Raw genomic sequence first — 17463 nt, forward strand, 5'->3', positions numbered from 1 at the left:
TGGGATGCTGCAGTCTGACCTCAGGGCAGTCAGTGGGGCCCCGATGGTATTAAGTGGCTTAACAGGCCCCTCACCTAGAGAACCTGGCAGGGCAGGCAGGGCCCCACCTCCTCACGCAGCTGTACCTGCACCCACCCAACCATCGTCTATTTCTACCTGTTGCTCCAGCTGCTCTCTTTTGCTGATGGACAAAGGGGCATCAAATAGCTTCTCCTCTGTCTCTGCGCCCAGCATCACATGGGTCTTTGTTACAGCACCAGCCAAGGGGTCCAGGAAGACATACTTTTTGTACCTGCAAAGGTGGGGTGCAGTTCACACAATGTATCTGCAGTTTTAGGCCCACAGTCCTGATCTTTTCCCACTTCGTCAGGAGCCACATGTAGTTTGTACTGTGGATTCCCAGGCCTTACAAGGCAAAGCAAACTGGTCCTGGCTCTGCAGGCTGCAGACTTCTGCTGCACCTGCTGTACCTGAGTTTGATGCCCCTTGGGTGCCCCCTTAAGCCAGCCAGACCTCCCAACACCCGCTTCTAGCCCCACTTCTGGCCATACAGGTTCTCAGTGGTGTTGAAGAGCAGCAAGGAGCTGACGGAGTTGATGTTGCTGGGAAGACCCCCAAGCCCTTCCTCGGCCTCATCCTCAGGTTCCAACTTGGTGTTCACACACACAGGGAAGTATTTCAGTTTCTCCTGGGGGTGGGCAGGGGGGAGGGGTTGGTGTGGAATGTGACAGAAGGATGGAGGTTTCAGGGCCAGACCAGTGACCTCCACCCCATCCCGTGAGAATCCGCCTGGGGGAACAATACCCTATGGTGGCCCTTAGTTCCTCCCCGACATCCAGTACTGCCATTGGTCACCCCTGGGAATGTGTGACCTGCCCATGCCCATCCGACCTGCAGGGCCCGCTCATCCAGGGGGCGGTGTTTGCTCTGGATTCTGTGGCGGGGGCGTCTCTGCAGGCCAAAGTCCTGGGCACCCGTGAAGATGGAACTGTACTCCTGCAGGTGCTCAGGAGCTGGGTACTTGGCACTGGAGAACACCTGTGGGCACACGGTGAGTCTGACATTACATTTTCAGGGTTCCCAAAAAGTGCCAGGAAGCCTAGGGTTGAGGTGAAGAGATTCTGAGGAGGAAAGCTTGAGGCTGGACAGTGAAGGGAGGGACCCGGGCAACCCCAGAGGCACAGGGATACGGTAGAGTATGGGATATCTGCGACTGCCTACCAGCCACAGGGACACGCGGGCTACCTTGATGGCCTTCTTGCTGCCCTTGATCTTCTCAATCTTGGCCTGGGCTAAGGAGACCCTCTCCCTAATGGCCTGCAGCTGGCTCCGGCTCAGTTCCACTCGCTGGGAGATCCTGCCAGGGAAAAGATCACAGCGGCTGGGGGTTGCTCCTTGAGCCACCACAGCCTCCTGCACACCTCTTGCTTCTAACAGCAAACCTGCAAAAAGCCAGGGGCTTGGGCAACAGTTCTTTAAAAAAGCTTGTTCTTTAAAAACCTGCTTGTTAGGGTCCATCTTAAAACTGCCCAGGTGACCTCTCATGGGTTATCCAAACTGAAGGGTCTAGGAAGGCACTGCATTAAGTTCCTTGGAGCTCTGAGCAGGGATGGGCAACTTACCCTGGCCCCAAGTTGGTGCCTGAAGGGACATGGTTCTTCTCTCCCAGAGTTTATAGCCTCAAGCTGGGGCAAACAGGGACAGAATCATCATAACTGAAATGGACACATTCACCTATTTACAGACAAGCAAACCAAACAAGGCTGACAGCAAGGCTGGACCTACATTCCAGTCCCAGATCTGTTCACGAAGAACTGCCCTGACACAAAATAAATACATCCCAAGTTCTGACCAAGGTTCTCATGGTTGCGGCCTGGCTGCTCCCAGCCCCCCTCCTACCCTGATCAGTCGGCTGCGGCCACTCTCGCTGCCCTGCTACTCCCTGGACCTGCCGGACTCGCGCTTGTCACGTGGGGTTTGCATCAAATGGAATGCTGCCCCCCCAGATATCCCCGTGGCTCACTCCTTCCCTGCCCTGAGCCTCCTGCTCGCTGAAGCCTTCCTGACCACGGAATCTGAAAATGCACCCATCACTTTCCAACCCCCACCCACTTTCCTTTGACACAGTGCCACCTGACATTGCGTGACTCTTGCCTACATGTGCTTCAGGGGACAGAGGACTCTGCTTTGTTCCCTGTGTATTCCCAGTGGCTAAATCAGTGCCTGGAACCTGTACAGGCCCCTCTCTGGTTACTGAAGACAAACATCCATGTGCCCTAAACATAAATGCAGTCATGCCTCACTTACTCTGACCCCACATTATTCAGCAACAGCAAGAGGCTTCTCATCGCAGCGTTACCTCTTGTGTGCCTGTCCCTCCTCTCTCAAAGGCTCCCCCACCTCCAAGAACACTGGTTCCTGCCCACAATCGTCACATTCCACATTCAAAGCGGTCACATCTCTGCATTCACCTGGGAGGAGTGAGCACACAGGTGAGGCAGGAGAAAGGCAAAGTTGTAGGCTGAGTGCCTGGGGACAAGTGGGAGGACACGCTGGGCAGCAGAGGGGACTCCTCACTGTCCCTGTGGTGGGAAACTTCAGGGCCAGGGGACTCTGAGATTTCTCTAAAGGTTGAAATGAACAGTCTACTCTGGCCTAGCCTTCCAAATCATCTCCGCCACTCTAGATGGTTTTGGCCCCTGAGAACACACCCACCAGCCAATTTCACAACCTAGGGGCCTCCATCCTCATGATGTCTCTCTACTACTTCCAACTCATCATGTGCCAGAAGTGGAGAGTGAGGTTGGGGCTGGGGTACAAGCAGGCACCCAAAGCAGCTTAGTTTTCCTTGACAGACTAGTCTGAGTCAGGCAACAATGCAGAGAAAGAACAAGAGGGTGGTTTCCTTCCAACAAGAGAACGGAGAATTCCCCATCTTTTCCAGCACGAGTTCCATCTTTCCTGGCAGAAAGAAAGGTCTTCATCCACCGGAAAGTGGCACTCGACCACACGCTGCTCCCTCCAGTTCCCAACTCTGCCACCCTGGCCCTAGGCGCTGAGGCAGCATCAGTGGTTATGTAAGCACGCCACTTGCCACTCGAGGCCGACGTGGAAAGGGAGGGACATCAGACCTGGAGATGGACCAAGGCTACTCTGTTCTGGTTCTTCCATTAAGGAGAGAAGGGCTGATTTCTTGTAAGTGAAAACAACAAGTTTAACAATGAACCCTGGCAAATTTCCAGAATGAATTATTAAACAGAGGGTTTGTACGCACTTAGAAAAGGAAGAGGCAGGTCCCAGGGGCCAGCACGGTTCTAAATTCAGAGCATTTCTTTCCTTCACAGGGCTATTAGGCTGGTGTATCAGGGGAAAACCTTAAACACAGTGCATCTTGACTCAGCAAGGATTCTGATGGCTTCTCAGAAAAATTCTGTGGATAAGATCAGGCTATGGGGGTTGGAGGAGAGTCCACTTAGGAAAATCAGAGCCAAATGAACACGAGTACTGGAAGGGCACTGCTGAAGACTAGACTGATTTCAGCCTTGCATGAAGGTCTCCAGCAGGGCCCCATCTACCATACTCAACACCTCATCAGCAAACTGGAGATATCGAATGGGGGAGAGTCAAAATGGTCTGTATAAAGGAATCAAGACTCAAATAATCCTGAGGCCAGAGGAGTGGAATGTAACCAACAAGATAAAACTGACAAGGAGTAAACATGAAGCCCAGCATTTAGGTTAAAAAGTCAAACACACAAATATAGAACACGGAGTTTGAGCAGTAGTTCAGGGTGAGGAAGCCCTGAGGTGTTGGTTAACTATAAACTCCGGATGAGCTAAAAGAATGTTAAGCAGCTTAAAAAGGAACTACAATCTTAGGGCACACAGCTTCTAGTCCCTCTTCTACCTTCTTTCAATAAACTGGGAACATCCACTCTTCTTAGAGGCACTGGAGAGAAAACAGGGCCCTGAATTAATGAACTTAATCTGTGCCAGGCACCGATCTCATGCACAGCTGTGTCTCCTTCAAACTGGATCCACATTTTAAGAGGACTCAATTCCATTCTAGGCTATTCCCTTATTCACTGCTGTAACTCTGGCACCTGGGACAGGGCCTGACAGGTAACAAACACTGGCTGAATAAAAAGTGACAAGTTAATGAACATCCAAAGAAGGGTAACGAGGATGGTGATGAGTGAGAAATTCCTGTCATATGGTAACCAAAGGATGTCTGGCTACAGATGAGGTGATTTAGAGAATATGATAATTCCCCCCAAATATCAAAAATATCACAAGTGCTGTCAGGTGGAACACAATTAGCTGCTTCTCAGTACTGCCCTTCCCCCTGCCCCGCCTTAGGGCAGCAGAAGGACCAGTGGGCAGAGTTATAAGGAGGCGGACCTCAGTGAACTCTAACAAAGAGCTGCATAGCTTTGCAAGGCAATCAGATTCCAGCTGGATGACCAACAGTCTGGAATGCTTCAAGGGAGATGCCTGTGTGGGACAGCGGAATGGAGGATGGGATTTCAGGGGATCTTTTCTTATCCAAAAACCTTTAAGTAATGGCTAGTCTTTTGACAAAGCTCATAGGTAGTCTAATCTCTTACAGTCATGCATCACGATGCTGGGAAGAGTATAGGCCAGATGAGAAAGCTTCCGATTCATATGCCATCTCCACTGACTGGCGGTGACTGCTTGGCAGGCTGCGTTAGGAAGGACTATTAGGCTACGCTGAGGCTGGAACTGAGTGCAACAACTAATTAGCAATGCCCACCATGAGGGTGGGGCATGGGGGCAAAAGGGCAATTGTTTGCTGCTCCTGATCTAGAGCCCCCTGGCTTGGTGGCCAGCTTCAAAGGAGGTCATTCCCAACTCATTGCAGAAGCCATGTTCCCATAACATGTCTGCTCAGACCCTAGCAGTGGAAGCAGTGCCCCCGTCAGCATCAGGGACAGAACTGGCTCACTCGGTTTGCTCGGAGCATGGGACAGAGATGAATCAGATAACACACATCTGTTCTCAAGGAGATTCCAGTTTACTAGGGACATAAATAACTACAATGTCCCATAGACCTGGGTTAACATCTATGTAATAGCGGAGTGACCTTGGACAGGTCACTTAACTGGCGTATGCCTCAGCTTCTTCAGCTGAAAAGTAGGAATACGAACTTCTATATCATGGAATTATGGTAAAGGTTAAAATGATTGAATGTATGTCTAGTGTTCCTGTACTACCGGACATATCCCAAGTCCTCAGTTAACATCTGCTATTACTACCCATAAGGTGGAGAGAGGGATGAGGGGCTCTAGGCATTCAGGGGAAAGCCGGAAGAGGCAGTGCTGGGCAGACACGCAGAAGGAAATTCCAGGCTGGAACCGGCACTTTGCAAGAGAACGCGCTGGAGGGCGGAGGGGAGAACAACAGTAAGCAGCTCCCTGGGCTGGTGGGAGGCATTGTAGAAGGCACCTAGGGACCACTCTCCTCCTCGTATGACAGCAGGAGGGGGACAGGTTGGCCAGGACAGTGCTTGGGCTCCCTGTCCCACCACCTCCAAAGCTGACCCTCCATCCCCTTCCTGTAAAGCCAGGCAGGCCCACTGCAGTGCTGCCGCGGCTCCTCACAATCAGATCGGCGGCTGCGGCGGCTGCGGCGGCTGCGGCGGCTGCGGGAAGGGAGGAAGCACCTGCTCCTGGCCCCATAATTGCTGCTTCTCCTCCCCTGGCTGGTCCTGTCCCTGGGCACAGCAGACCCTGCATCTGGGCTCTTGCCTTCACCTTTATCTTCTCCACCCACAGGGATAATTAAGAATCATCTGCTAATTATGCAGGCAGCTGATTGAGTGCTTCCTAACCTTGGGAGTCACCAGGTGCCAATCAGTGAGAGAAAGGGAGGAGAAAGGGAAGGATGGGCCTCACTTGGGGCTGATGGGAATGGTGAGTGACAGCACCCCAACTTCCACATGCAGAATTTCCAGCTCCTCTTCCTATGCCACAGCAATGCCCTCTGCCTCATCAGCTAAGTCTTGTGAAGCAGGTGACATCTCTGGGCAGATATTTTGGGCCTGGCTTCTCTCAGGTGAAGATGGGGGCAGGTGAGGACCAGAGAGATCTGCTAGGCAGGAAGAGAAACCAGGGGAAGGAAGGAGAGGCTTCAGGAGAGCCTGAGAGGTACTTGTCATTCTCTCCACTCTGCACAGCTCCCACTGCAGCAGAGCAAGAGGAAGGAACGCCAGCTCAGAATGCTAATTTTCCATGAGCTCACCTACCTGCAGAACTGGGCACAGGCATCAGTAGGGCCAAGGGGCCCAGGCCTGGCTGGGCCTGAAATGAAGAGAGAGAAAAAGTATCTAGCCCTGGCTGGTGTGGCTCAGTGGATTGAGTGTCAGCCTGTGAACCCAAGGGTCACTGGTTCAATTCCCAGTCAGAGCATGTGCCTGGGTTGCAGCCCAGGTCCCCAGTAGAGGGCATGTAAGAGGTAACCACACATTAATGTTTCTCTCCCTCTCTTTCTCCTTCCCTTTCTCTCTCTCTAAAAATAATTTTAATTTTTTAAAAAATGTCTCTTCTCCACAAAGTTTACAAGCAAGAGGAACACATTTAAGGAGAGAGATTTCCAGGCTCCGATCCTGTCCCCACCACAAAAGCCCATGAGGAATGAAAAGCCCCCTTGCTTGTTGAGTACTACTCGATGGGGGTGGGGCAGAAGAAAGAGGCTAGGTCTAGGCACAATCATCCCTAACTCCTCCCTTTCCTCATTCTCATTCCCATTCTGTCATCATGTCATTATGTCCCCTTTGAAATGTTCCTGCCTGCAACTCCCCTGGACAGCAGCCTTTCCCTTCCATGTCCTAACCACACTAACAGCTTCCAAGGTGTCCCTGGAATCCACTCCCTCCCCTTCTTGTCCATTCTGTGATTGCTGCCTGACTAACCTGCCCGAAACTGTTTTGTCCCATCACTTTGCTCAAGTACCTATCCAAGCACCTAAAACTCCTGGATCAAGCTCCAAGTCTTGCCTTGTTCAGAGAAGTTCCCATGGGCCCTGACTTATCCCAACTTTTTACTCACCCACCTCCCACTCCTCTGCCACAGAGCACTCCCACAGCGCTGAAGAACATAAAGAAGCCACAAGCAAACTCCTGAGGGCGCATGATTGGAGGGGGCAGTGAGACCCACAGACACATGGCACGCTGACTTTTCACACCCTGTTCTCTTCCACAGCGGGGAGCTGAACGTATGGGAGAGGCAGCAATGTCTGTACTCTGGGAGCCGGGAAACACCACACTCCGAGACACACCATACTCCATATTCTGGCCGCTAAGGCTTCAGCACGCATGTCCAGACCCCACCAAATGCAGGCCCACATTCCCAGTCCTGCCTCACCACAGCCTGTTCCTCCTGTGGCCTAGTTCATGCCCCTTTCCTTCAGGAGGACTTCCCTGATCACATGTAGGAGGCACGTGGTTCTCCTTGCTACCATCTACTTCTTCCTTATTCAAGCAACAGCTCCCGTTTCCGTCACTCCCACAGACTCAGTCCCTGGACTTTGGGTGGGGCTAAGCCCAGGGCTTATGGTAATGCATGTGACCAAGACACGAGCCAGTCAGTGAGTCGCACCTCTCCTGCCCCAGCAACTGGCTCTGATATAGACACGAGAACCAAGGTGAGCCAATGGGCAAGTGGGACTCCTGAGGAAACGCTGGAACGCAGCTTGAATCCAGGAGCTTGGACCTTACTGGTGTGGCCTTGCCACCCAAGAGCAAGGCCTTCCTGGGAATGGGGCCGACCCAGAGGCAGAGAGCCGGGATGGACTGAAAGCCAAACCAGGTCCCAATGCTATCACTGATACCCTTCAGCTCCAAAACCCGCTCTACCGATTGGTTACTTTTTGCTTAAATTGGTTTGGGGAGTTCTGATGGATAAATATGCCATCAATTTTTACTTATTTCTCTCTTTCCTAGATCCTGAGAGGTCCACACAGTTCACGCTATGCAATTAAGAAACAGCCAAGACCTACTGCTCTCCCATTCCAGACTATCAGAGCCTTGAGGACAGGAACCATGCCATACACATCTTCAGTGCCCCTCAGGGTCCAACAAGTTGGGTATATGGTGGGAGACCAATGGGGTGACCTGGAACCTGGTTTTGAGGGCTCCTGAGAGGCGTCCTCCCCTCCCTCAGACACTTGGAGGGCCCACACCCACGCTCAGCCAGCTCACCATCTCTGCCCAGGAGATGGCTTTCCTGCCCTCTCCTCATCCCACGAAACTGTCTACAGGTGCCCGATGCCAGGAAAGGAGACTGAGGCATGCAAAAACTCCACAGCTCTCCTTAGAGAAAGGCAAGCATGCGGTCATAGTCCTGGTGAGGAAACACAAATATTTCTGGTGGATTGTTTTTGGCATCCATTTCAATCACTGGGCATGGCGTGGCCATCCTCTCGGACTGACAGCTCTTAATGGCCTGTGTTCTCTTGCTTATGTATTCCTTGGGCATATTTAACACAAAAATAAGCACTAAAAGGGCACCTAACCCCTTCTATAACAACTGACAGCAGGTTAAAGGAGGACCACCACAGGCAGCAAGTGAGCAGAGATGATATTAAGAGTGAATATTTACTGCATTCTTAGTAATTACATGCCTGGCACTGTAATTCCTTTGCAAGTATTAATTCATTTAATCCGGACAACAATTCTATGAGGAAGGCACCAATATTACCACCACATCATAGATGAGGACACTGAGGCTTAGAGAGGTTATGTAACCTTCCCAAAGTTACAGAGCAAGCAAATAAGGACATCAGACGGAGCCCAGGCAGTCTGCGCCAGGGTCAACCCTCTGAACGCTTGGGAACCACCCTGGTTACATTTATACTCTGGACAGGCTTGGCGCAGGCAGGTATGTCAGTGGGAAGGTAACAGGCAGAAGAGTCCAGAGGATCTGATGTTTATATACCAAGTCCAACAGAAGATAATGACCCCATTTTCTGCTCCCATTGAGGAAGGCTTCAGGAAAAGGTGGACCCCCAGCTGACAGAAAAGGAAGAGGTTGCCTGATGATGCAGAAGGGGATCCCTACACTGGGGTGCAGGCAGGGGCTGGAGTAGGCAATGACTTGAACCATGAATGAACCTGAGTCAGGTAGACAAATACTTTACATGGAGCGGGATAAAGGGTTCTTATGTGAGGCAAGACGTGGGCACCCGGAAAGATCCATCCCAGGTTGCTGATGGCCATAGAAAGACAGGGTAAAGCCTGGAATCTTTGCAAGGAAATAGCAAACACTGTTCACTCAGGTTAATTAAACACTGAGTGAAAAATCATTATAGCCCCAAGGACTGTGCTAGGTTAGCGCTGGCAATAACAAAAAGCTGCCAATCACCAGCTCACAATCCGCGGTGGCCTCCGAGGCCCGACCCCCACACCAGCTCTCCTCGCTCTCCCTGCCACAGCCACACTGGCTGCTATTCAGGCCTGGCCTACCTCAGTGCTTTAACTCGTGTATTTCTTTCTTTCTGGAACATTCTTCTTCCCAATCTACCCATTCACATTAACTCCCACTCATCCTTCAGATATTACCATCAATCTTTTTCCCTACATATGCCTCCTCTAATCCCCCCCGACCAAGTCAGACCTCCCGTTAACTCTCATAGCACCTTTCCTTCCCTTCATAGAGGGACAATAAAAACCCCAGAGTCCGGAGCCACAACAGCTGGGTGTGACCCCCAGCTCTGCCACTTGAGCAGGTCTCTTAGCCATTCTGTGCCTCAGTTTCCTCATCTACAAAATGGAGATAACAACAGTAGCTTCTCATAAAGTTGTTGTGAGGGTTAAATAAATTAATGCACTTCAGATCAATGGCAGTACATGGTTAATGCTATATAACTATTAGTTATTACAAAATTACTTAAATATAGGTCTTATCACAATTATAGTTAAAAACTAACATGCAATTGATTAATTACAATCCACCCCTCCTGCCAGAGTATATCCTCTAGGTGGACAGGGACACTGCCTTATTCACCACTGTAGCGAAGGAGAACAGCAGTGCCTTGCATACAGAAGTATTGAATACATACTTGCTAACTGCAGGAATAAGTGACTGGACCAGGGCCTCCAGTGGGAGGATGAGTTAAAAGAGCATTACCACCACCAGGGCCTGTGGGGGCCACAGGGAACCCAGGGAGCTAAGTGGGACAGTAGGTAGCTCTTGTGAGAAAAAACTTCTAACATGGTCCCCTTGGGCACCGGGAAGCCAGCTGCCCCCTGCTCCGCCATGGCCAAGAATCACCATCAGGGCTGCTCCTAGAGGGCGCCTTCCTGGGAATGGAGAGGTGACTGCCCAGGACAGGGAGAAGCCCCTGATCAGGTTGTGATGGGTGGCAGCACCCACCTGCTAAAGATGTCTCCGGAGACCTTCTGCAGGTACTGCAGGGCATCTGCTATCTGCTGGATGGCCTCCTCTCGCCGCAGATCGGGCTGGATGAGGGGCACTGTGTAGGTCTGACCTGCCAACGAGTGCTGGGTCCTCATGGGAGTCATGGTACCTATGGGAGGGAACCAGAGCATCAGAGCCACCCCACACTCACACCCCCCTACCTGCCACAGCGCAAGGTCTTGAGAGAAGAGAACACAGCCCCCCACCCTACCGTCTGCTACAGGTTCAGCCAGTACAGGAGGGGAGCTGGGGACACAGCTCTTGATGGGAGGCCAGGAGCCCACAGGAGCTGGTCTGCTGCTGCTTGCTGACTAAATGAAGGACTGAAATTGGTAGGGACGAAAGAGGCTGATGAGAAGGGTTCAGAGAAGGGGCAATACTTACTTGTCCCCATTAGGTGCTTGGGACCCTGCTAGATACCCTCATTATACGTTATCTCATTCCAACCTCCTAAGCCTAGATGAACAAGAGAATCCCTTGCTGCACAGTCAAAAACTGCCTGGAAGCAGAGGATGATTCGGAAGGAAAATATTGCCTCAGTTAACTGCTCAGTGGTACCCAGGTCTAGAAAACCAGAGGATGTGGATTCCTGGGTTCTACTCACTTTGGCCTCTGAGGAACTCAGGGCCTGTTCCTGAGATAGGAGAGGCAGTGGCTAGTGACTCTAGGTATAGGTATCTAGGCTCTGCTCACCCAGGCTAGAGCCAAAGGGGGCCAGGAGGAAGAAGGGGCACATGGGGGTAGAAAAACAGGAAGGAAAAACACTCCTCCAAATTGTAAGACAGGGCAGAGTCTATTTATACTGAGTTTAATTAACTTCACTCCCTGGTGCCACTAAAGCAGCAATTGCACTGCAGAAGGCACTGATTTGATTGGCAAGAGACGCACCAGGCAGAATATTAAGACACCAGGCCCCTATAAATAGGCCTAATCACAGCCTCTTGGTAGAAGATGGTAAGGAAGACATTAATCAGGCCTGGCACTGCGCCCTTGTTAAGTATGGCAGGGAGGGCTGAGAAGGCTTCATTTGGGTTTAAACTGCTGTGTGACCTTGTGTAATTTGCTTGCCTTCTCTGAATATCTGATTCTATTTCCCATTCTACAGATTGAGAGTGGCACTGCTCTCTTAAGTGATTATTCCCAATGTATCCCACCAACATCTTCACCAGGTAGGTGTGCTTACTCTTCTGCTCCCTCTGCAGGCTTTCCCAACGCTTCCTTCTACCCTACTTGTCCTCTCCTACCCTTCTCAGGCCAGCGCTTTTTTGTCATCTCAGGTGACTGTTCTGTTTTCCAACTTGTTTTCCAGCAGTGGCATCTTCATTTTCTCAGACCTGAACCTGCCTTGAATCCACCTCTGTGTGTCCATGTGCACGCTCAAGGTGGTAATTCAGGCATAAATCTCCCAAACAAGGAAGTAACGGATCCATTCAAGAATGAAGAGACTGACCCTGGCTGGTGTGGCTTAGTGGACTGAGTGCCAGCCTGCAAACCAAAGGGTCATCAGTTCAGTTCCCAGTTAGGTTCCCAGTGCGGGGAACACAAAAGGCAACAGCACATTGATATTTCTCTCCCTCTCTTTCTCCTTCCCTTCCCCCTCTCTAAAAATAAATAAATAAAGTATTTGTTTTTAAAAAGAGAGAGACTGGTCTGGCCTGTGTGGCTCAGTTGGTTGGAGAGTCGTTCCATAACCGAAAGGTCACAGGTTTGATCTCCAGCTGGGGTGCTTATGAGAAGGCAACCAATTGATGTTTCTCCCTCTCTCCCTCTCTCCCTCTCTCTCCCCTTTCTTCCCTCTCTGATGAAAAAATGTCCTCAGGTGAGAATAAGAAAAAAGAAGAATGAAGAGACTGGGTATAGCTGGTTGGTTGTTTACTCATACTTATTCTGTCTGTAGACATCTACCGATCAGATATTAGGTGCCCACCATGATCAAAACAACGATGAACGGGAAACTATACTAGCCATGGAGACAGCCTCGAAAACAATTAAACAGCATGTGATAAATGCTCTAATCTGGCCACGTACGCAGTAGTAGGGGAATACTGAGGAAGGTGTAATAAACCCCTTCTTGAGTTAGTTGACTCAGGAAGAGCTTCTTAGCAGAAGCTGAACCTCCCTAATACGCCCAAGGAGAGCATTCCAGGTAGAAGAAAGAGCTTCAACAAAGGTTTACAGGGTAATGGCAAGTGGTCTTGAATCGTGAGAATATAACTATCCTTGGCAAAGTAGCAGGAAAAAGAGAGACAAAGGTCAGATTGTGAAAACACCGAACACCATGGCAAGGAGTTTGGACAAAAATCCTTATAGTTATGCTGTCCAATGAGGCAGCCACCAGTTACAAATGGCTATTGAGCACTTCTGAAATGTGGTTACTCTGAGTTGAGATGTAGTGTAAGTGTAAAATATACATCAAATTTCAACGACTTAATAGGAAAAAAGAATGTAAGATGTCTTAAGATTTCTTACAGTCCTTATTCACAGAGGGTATGTTCCAAGACCACCCCCCGCCCCAGCAGTGGGTGCCTGAAGGCGCAAATAGTACTGAACCCTATATATATAAATATTTTTACTATGCCTACATACCTATGAGAAAGTCTGAATTATAAATTAGTAAGATATTAACAACAATCATAAAACAATTATAACAAGATACTGTAATAAAAGCTATTGTGAATGGCTTTGGCGCCATTATTAATCAAAGTAAGGGTTGCTTGAGATCAAACACTGCAATACCTTGACAGCTGATCTGATAAACTAAGTTGGCTATTAAGTGACTAAGGGGTGGGGGAGCATCTACACCGTGGACACGCTGGGCAAAGGGATGATGATTCACATCCCAGATAGGGCAGAGCACCTACGAGTGGGACACCTACGAGATTTCATCGTGCTCCTCAGAATGGTGCGCAAATTTACTATTTCCCGAATTTTCCGTTTTAATATTTCCGAACTCGTTGACCTGGGGTAACTGAGAACGCAAAAAGCGAAATCGGGAATAAGCGGCGGGGGCGGGGGGCGGGGCACTGTATGTCTAGTGATTACATGCTGAAGTGGTATTTTAGTTATACTGAGTTTAAAAATATATATTACTGAATTAATTTCATTGGTTTCTTTTTACTTTTAGAATCACGTACGTGCTTCACATATTTCTAAAGAACCAGCACTACCTTAGAGAATCTGGTAAAAACTGGACGCTTTCAGAAAAACGAAACTACACTATACCTGTTTCTCATAATGCTGTTTATAATTTCAGAAGTGCATGGAATCTTTCCTGCAAACCCTCCCGAACACCTAGCTCCCAGGGTCTACATCCCAGGGCAAGAACCTAGGCTGTAGGCAGTGTGGGATCAACTAACAGAGGCCAGGGAGGGAGGGGCATTAATCCGCTGCAGTGAGGGTCGGGAGCTGCAAGCTCTGAGGAGCCACCTCAGCCCTGCTTCTTCCCGACGCCCAGCCCGACAGCGGAAAGGCACGTGAGGGTTTCAGGGAGGGGCCAAGAGAGGAAATGAGGGCTGCGGCCTGCCCCTCCGATCGCGGTTGTCCAGCAGGGCCCTCCCGCGCCCGGGCCTCGACCTCCCCGCGGGGAAGGGTCGGGGCTGGGGGAAGGCTCAGGTGCTTGGGGAGAAGGGCCCGGGACCAACAGGGGTGGAGACCCGTCTTACTGGTGGGCAGAGCCCCAGCGCCACTTCCAAGGCGGGCAGCAAGGCGAACAGCGCAGTCGGAAGTCAACCCGGGCGCAGAGTCTGCGGCCCCATCCGCATCTGGCGGAGGCTCGCTCGCGCTCGGCCTCACGGAAGCTGCAGTCTGCGCCCGGCCCTCCCCGGAACCCCTCCTTCGCGCCTCTCAGCCCCCCGCCCCCGCCCCCGCCCCCGCCAACCCGGCGACGGCCACGTCCGCCCGCCGGGACAGAGGTACGGTCTTGGCGATTCTGGCGGCCCGCTCCTCTCCCGACCAGCGCGCAGCGCCGCGCCGCCCGCCCGCCACGAGTTTGCTGCTCCTGCTCCGCCAGGTCCTGGCGCCGCCGCCGCTGGGTGCTGGGCCTTAGGCACTCGCTGGGCTCCCAAGTTCTGGACCCCCGCACAGAATCCACCCTCGGAGCCGCCCGCGGACCTCTCGGCACCCGCCTCTGTTCCCTCACCGCCTTCCCCTCGGCCCGGACCTGGGCTGTCTGCTGCCCAGCGTTCAGGGATGTCGTTGTTTCGCCCCGTGTGCTTCCTGTTCCCGACCCCGAGCGTGGAAACAGGTTCCTCCCCTCCGGCCGGACACACCTGACTGATTTAATACGTCTGTTAGCACGCCCTTTTCTTGCCTTGACTTCTGTGGGCCGTTCTCCCTATAGAATTCACTTAATTTCCATCCCCTTTAAAAACTAAGTATGTCAGACACAAAACGAAAAATATTGTATGACTCCACTCACATAGGGTAGCTAGAGAACTCAATTTCATGGAGGCAGAAAGTAGAATGGTGGTTGCCAGGGACGAGGAAGCAATTTGGGATGGGATGAGTTATTGTTTAATGGGTACAGTTTTCTGAGCAAAGACTGTTTGACCAAACTTTAGTCAGAGAGGCTTCTACTTGCATCTCCGAATTTTAGTGAGAATCTCTTACCCTCTATCGGCTCACTCTGCCTATCCGACCAAATTCCTCATCCCAACAAGATACCCCAGGTGTTCTCTGATCACCCTGGCCTGCCTTCAGCAAGAATCCTCCCAAGTCAGTTTAGCAAAAAATTAACCCATGCTCTTAGTAATGTTCCATCCAGGACCATTACCGCCTTTCTTGGCTATAAATCTCCACTTGTTCCAGCTATATTCAGAATTGATCCTGGTTCTATACTGAGACCTCTTTCACCCTGTTGCAAAGTCCTGATAAAAATCCACTTTCATCACTTTAATTGCTTGTGCAGCTCGTGCAGCTCAGGCTTTCTTTTTCTTTTTTCTTTCTTTCTTTCTTTTTTTTTTTTTTTTTTTTTTGTTAGCTCTGGTTTTCTTTGGCACGTCAGTTTGGGAAGATGAAAAAGTTCTGGAGATGGATGTTGGTGATGGTTGCACAACATAAATGTATTTATGCCACTGAACTGTACACTTAACAATGGTTAAAATGTTAAATTTTGTTGTGTTTATGTTACCACACACACAAAACAGGTATTTTTAAGAACAAGATTTTTAAAAAGTTATATATATGTAGGAAACATTACTCCAGAGATCCTGCAATAGTCCCTCCTGGAGTTCATTGGCTTGTCTTAAGAGTTCTTGGCCCATATTTTCTAGAGTTGCCAGAGAAAAATACTGAACATCAAGTTAATTTAAACTTCAGTTAAAATTTACATACTTACACTAATACACGAGGTCTCTCTGGAAAAAGTCTAGCCATTGTTAATATAACAAGAATGATTGCGTGACATCAGAACAATAACTTCTCTGGACTAGTCAGTGGGAATGGTAGATGTCATTGAGTGAGCACATGTACTGTGTGACCATCTCATTACAAAATAACTGAGTAGAGGAATGAATCTGCATCAAATTTGGTGTCAAGCTTGAACATTCCTTCGCAGAAACTATTCTGATGATTCAGAAGGCTGTAGCGATGGGCAACTGGTGATCAGCAGCTTCATCACAACAATGTGCCCACTCATGGATCATGTCTAGTGCAGAGGTTTTTGGAGAAATATCAAATCACTCAGGTAACTCAGCCCCACTATAGCCCAGATTTAGTGCCCTGCGAATTCTGGCTTTTCCCGAAACTAAAATCAACTTTGAAAGGGAAGAGATTTCATACCATCGATGAGATTCAGGAAAATACAATGGAGCAGCTGATGGCAATTGGGAGAACAATATGAGGTCCCAAGGTGCCTTCTTTGAAGGATACTTAGGCGTCATTGTCGTATGTACAATGTTTCTTATATCTTGTATCTTCTTCAATAAATGTCTCTATTTTTCATATTACATGGTTGGATACCTTCTAGATAGACTATATATATAATTTTATATATAATTTTACATACTTAATATATATGTATATGTGTATATATACAAGTATATATCTCTAAGCACAAGACATACTTATACTAAAAAATTATTTATTACTTTTGAAACTGAAAATCACATAGGCATTTGATATTTTTATTTGCTGAATCTGGCAACCCTACTTTCATCCTAATACTCTCTGAGTCTTGTCCTCTCTTCCTGCCCCTCTTTCTGGGAGAGTTAGGTTGAATTGTCTTTTTTGACAACATTTTGCTGTATCACCACCTGTAATGTATGGTCCCCACCAGTTGTGGTGTCCACCTGTATCAGAAACCAAATATTTGCGGTTCCTTCCACATTCGATTCATAAGTTGACACCCTAACCCCCAGTGAGGTGGGACTTGGAGATAGGGCCTTTGGGGAGGTAATTAGAATTAGATGAGGTCATGTAGCGGGGGCCCTCATGATCAAATTAGTTCCCTTATAAGAAGAGACACCAGAGAATTTGCTCTCACTTTCTCTTTACCATGTGAGGTCGCAGAGAGAAGTTGGCCATCTGCAAGCCAGGAAGAGAGCTCTCCTCAGGACCAAAATGATGGGCACCTTGGTCTTGGATTTCCCAGCCTCTAGAACTGTAAGAAATAATTATGTTTTTAAGCCATTCAGGCGATAGTATTTTGTTTTTAACTAATACAATCTACTAACACATTTTACTCTTCACTCCTAGAGCAGTGACTAAGTGGTCAAAGGTATCCAGCATACCTCAAAGAAGGTGGAATGTGGGAGACCACACAGGCTTGGGGGTTCCGCCACTCATACCTTGTTCAACCTTGGGCAAGTCATCTAAGGGGGCCTCAGTTGCCCCATTTATAAATTAGGGTTAAGAGTGCTTGCTCTGGCCCTGGCTGGGCAGCTCATTTGGTTAGAGCATTGTCCCGACATGCCAGGGTTATGGGTTTGATCTCTGGTCAGGACTCATACAAGCATTAACCAATGAATCCATAAATAAGTGGAACAACAAGTCAATGTTTCTCTCTTTCTCTCTAAAATTTAAAAAAAAAA

At 49.4% G+C, this 17463-nt stretch overlaps 1 protein-coding gene across 1 annotated transcript; it reads right to left on the minus strand.

The window, feature by feature from the left end:
- Positions 1-111: 111 nt before the first annotated feature.
- LOC129073470 (WASH complex subunit 1-like) lies at positions 112-14258 on the minus strand. Its single transcript, XM_054577095.1, has 6 exons — positions 14098-14258; positions 10391-10544; positions 1246-1357; positions 892-1038; positions 552-688; positions 112-292 (listed from the first exon to the last, which is right to left on the minus strand). Exons 2-6 carry the CDS (start codon positions 10537-10539, stop codon positions 112-114), a joined length of 726 nt encoding a protein of 241 aa, XP_054433070.1. The 5' UTR covers positions 10540-10544; positions 14098-14258.
- Between the last annotated feature and the right edge of the window lie 3205 nt (positions 14259-17463).

This window comes from Pteronotus mesoamericanus, unplaced genomic scaffold (genome assembly GCF_021234165.1).
Source record: "Pteronotus mesoamericanus isolate MK-2021 breed Mesoamerican mustached bat unplaced genomic scaffold, CSHL_Meso_final contig_41, whole genome shotgun sequence".
Taxonomy (NCBI): Eukaryota; Metazoa; Chordata; class Mammalia; order Chiroptera; family Mormoopidae; genus Pteronotus; species Pteronotus mesoamericanus.

What these genes read in the sequence shown, in the direction of transcription:
- LOC129073470 (XM_054577095.1), bottom strand. Translation starts at nt 10,539, where the DNA reads ATGACTCCCATGAGGACCCAGCACTCGTTGGCAGGTCAGACCTACACA. An exon ending in GCAGCAAGAAGGCCATCAAG is followed by an intron (nt 1,039 to 1,245) that starts GTAGCCCGCGTG and finishes GTGTGCCCACAG; the next exon opens with GTGTTCTCCAGTGCCAAGTA. An exon ending in TGGATGAGCGGGCCCTGCAG is followed by an intron (nt 689 to 891) that starts GTCGGATGGGCA and finishes GCCCACCCCCAG; the next exon opens with GAGAAACTGAAATACTTCCC.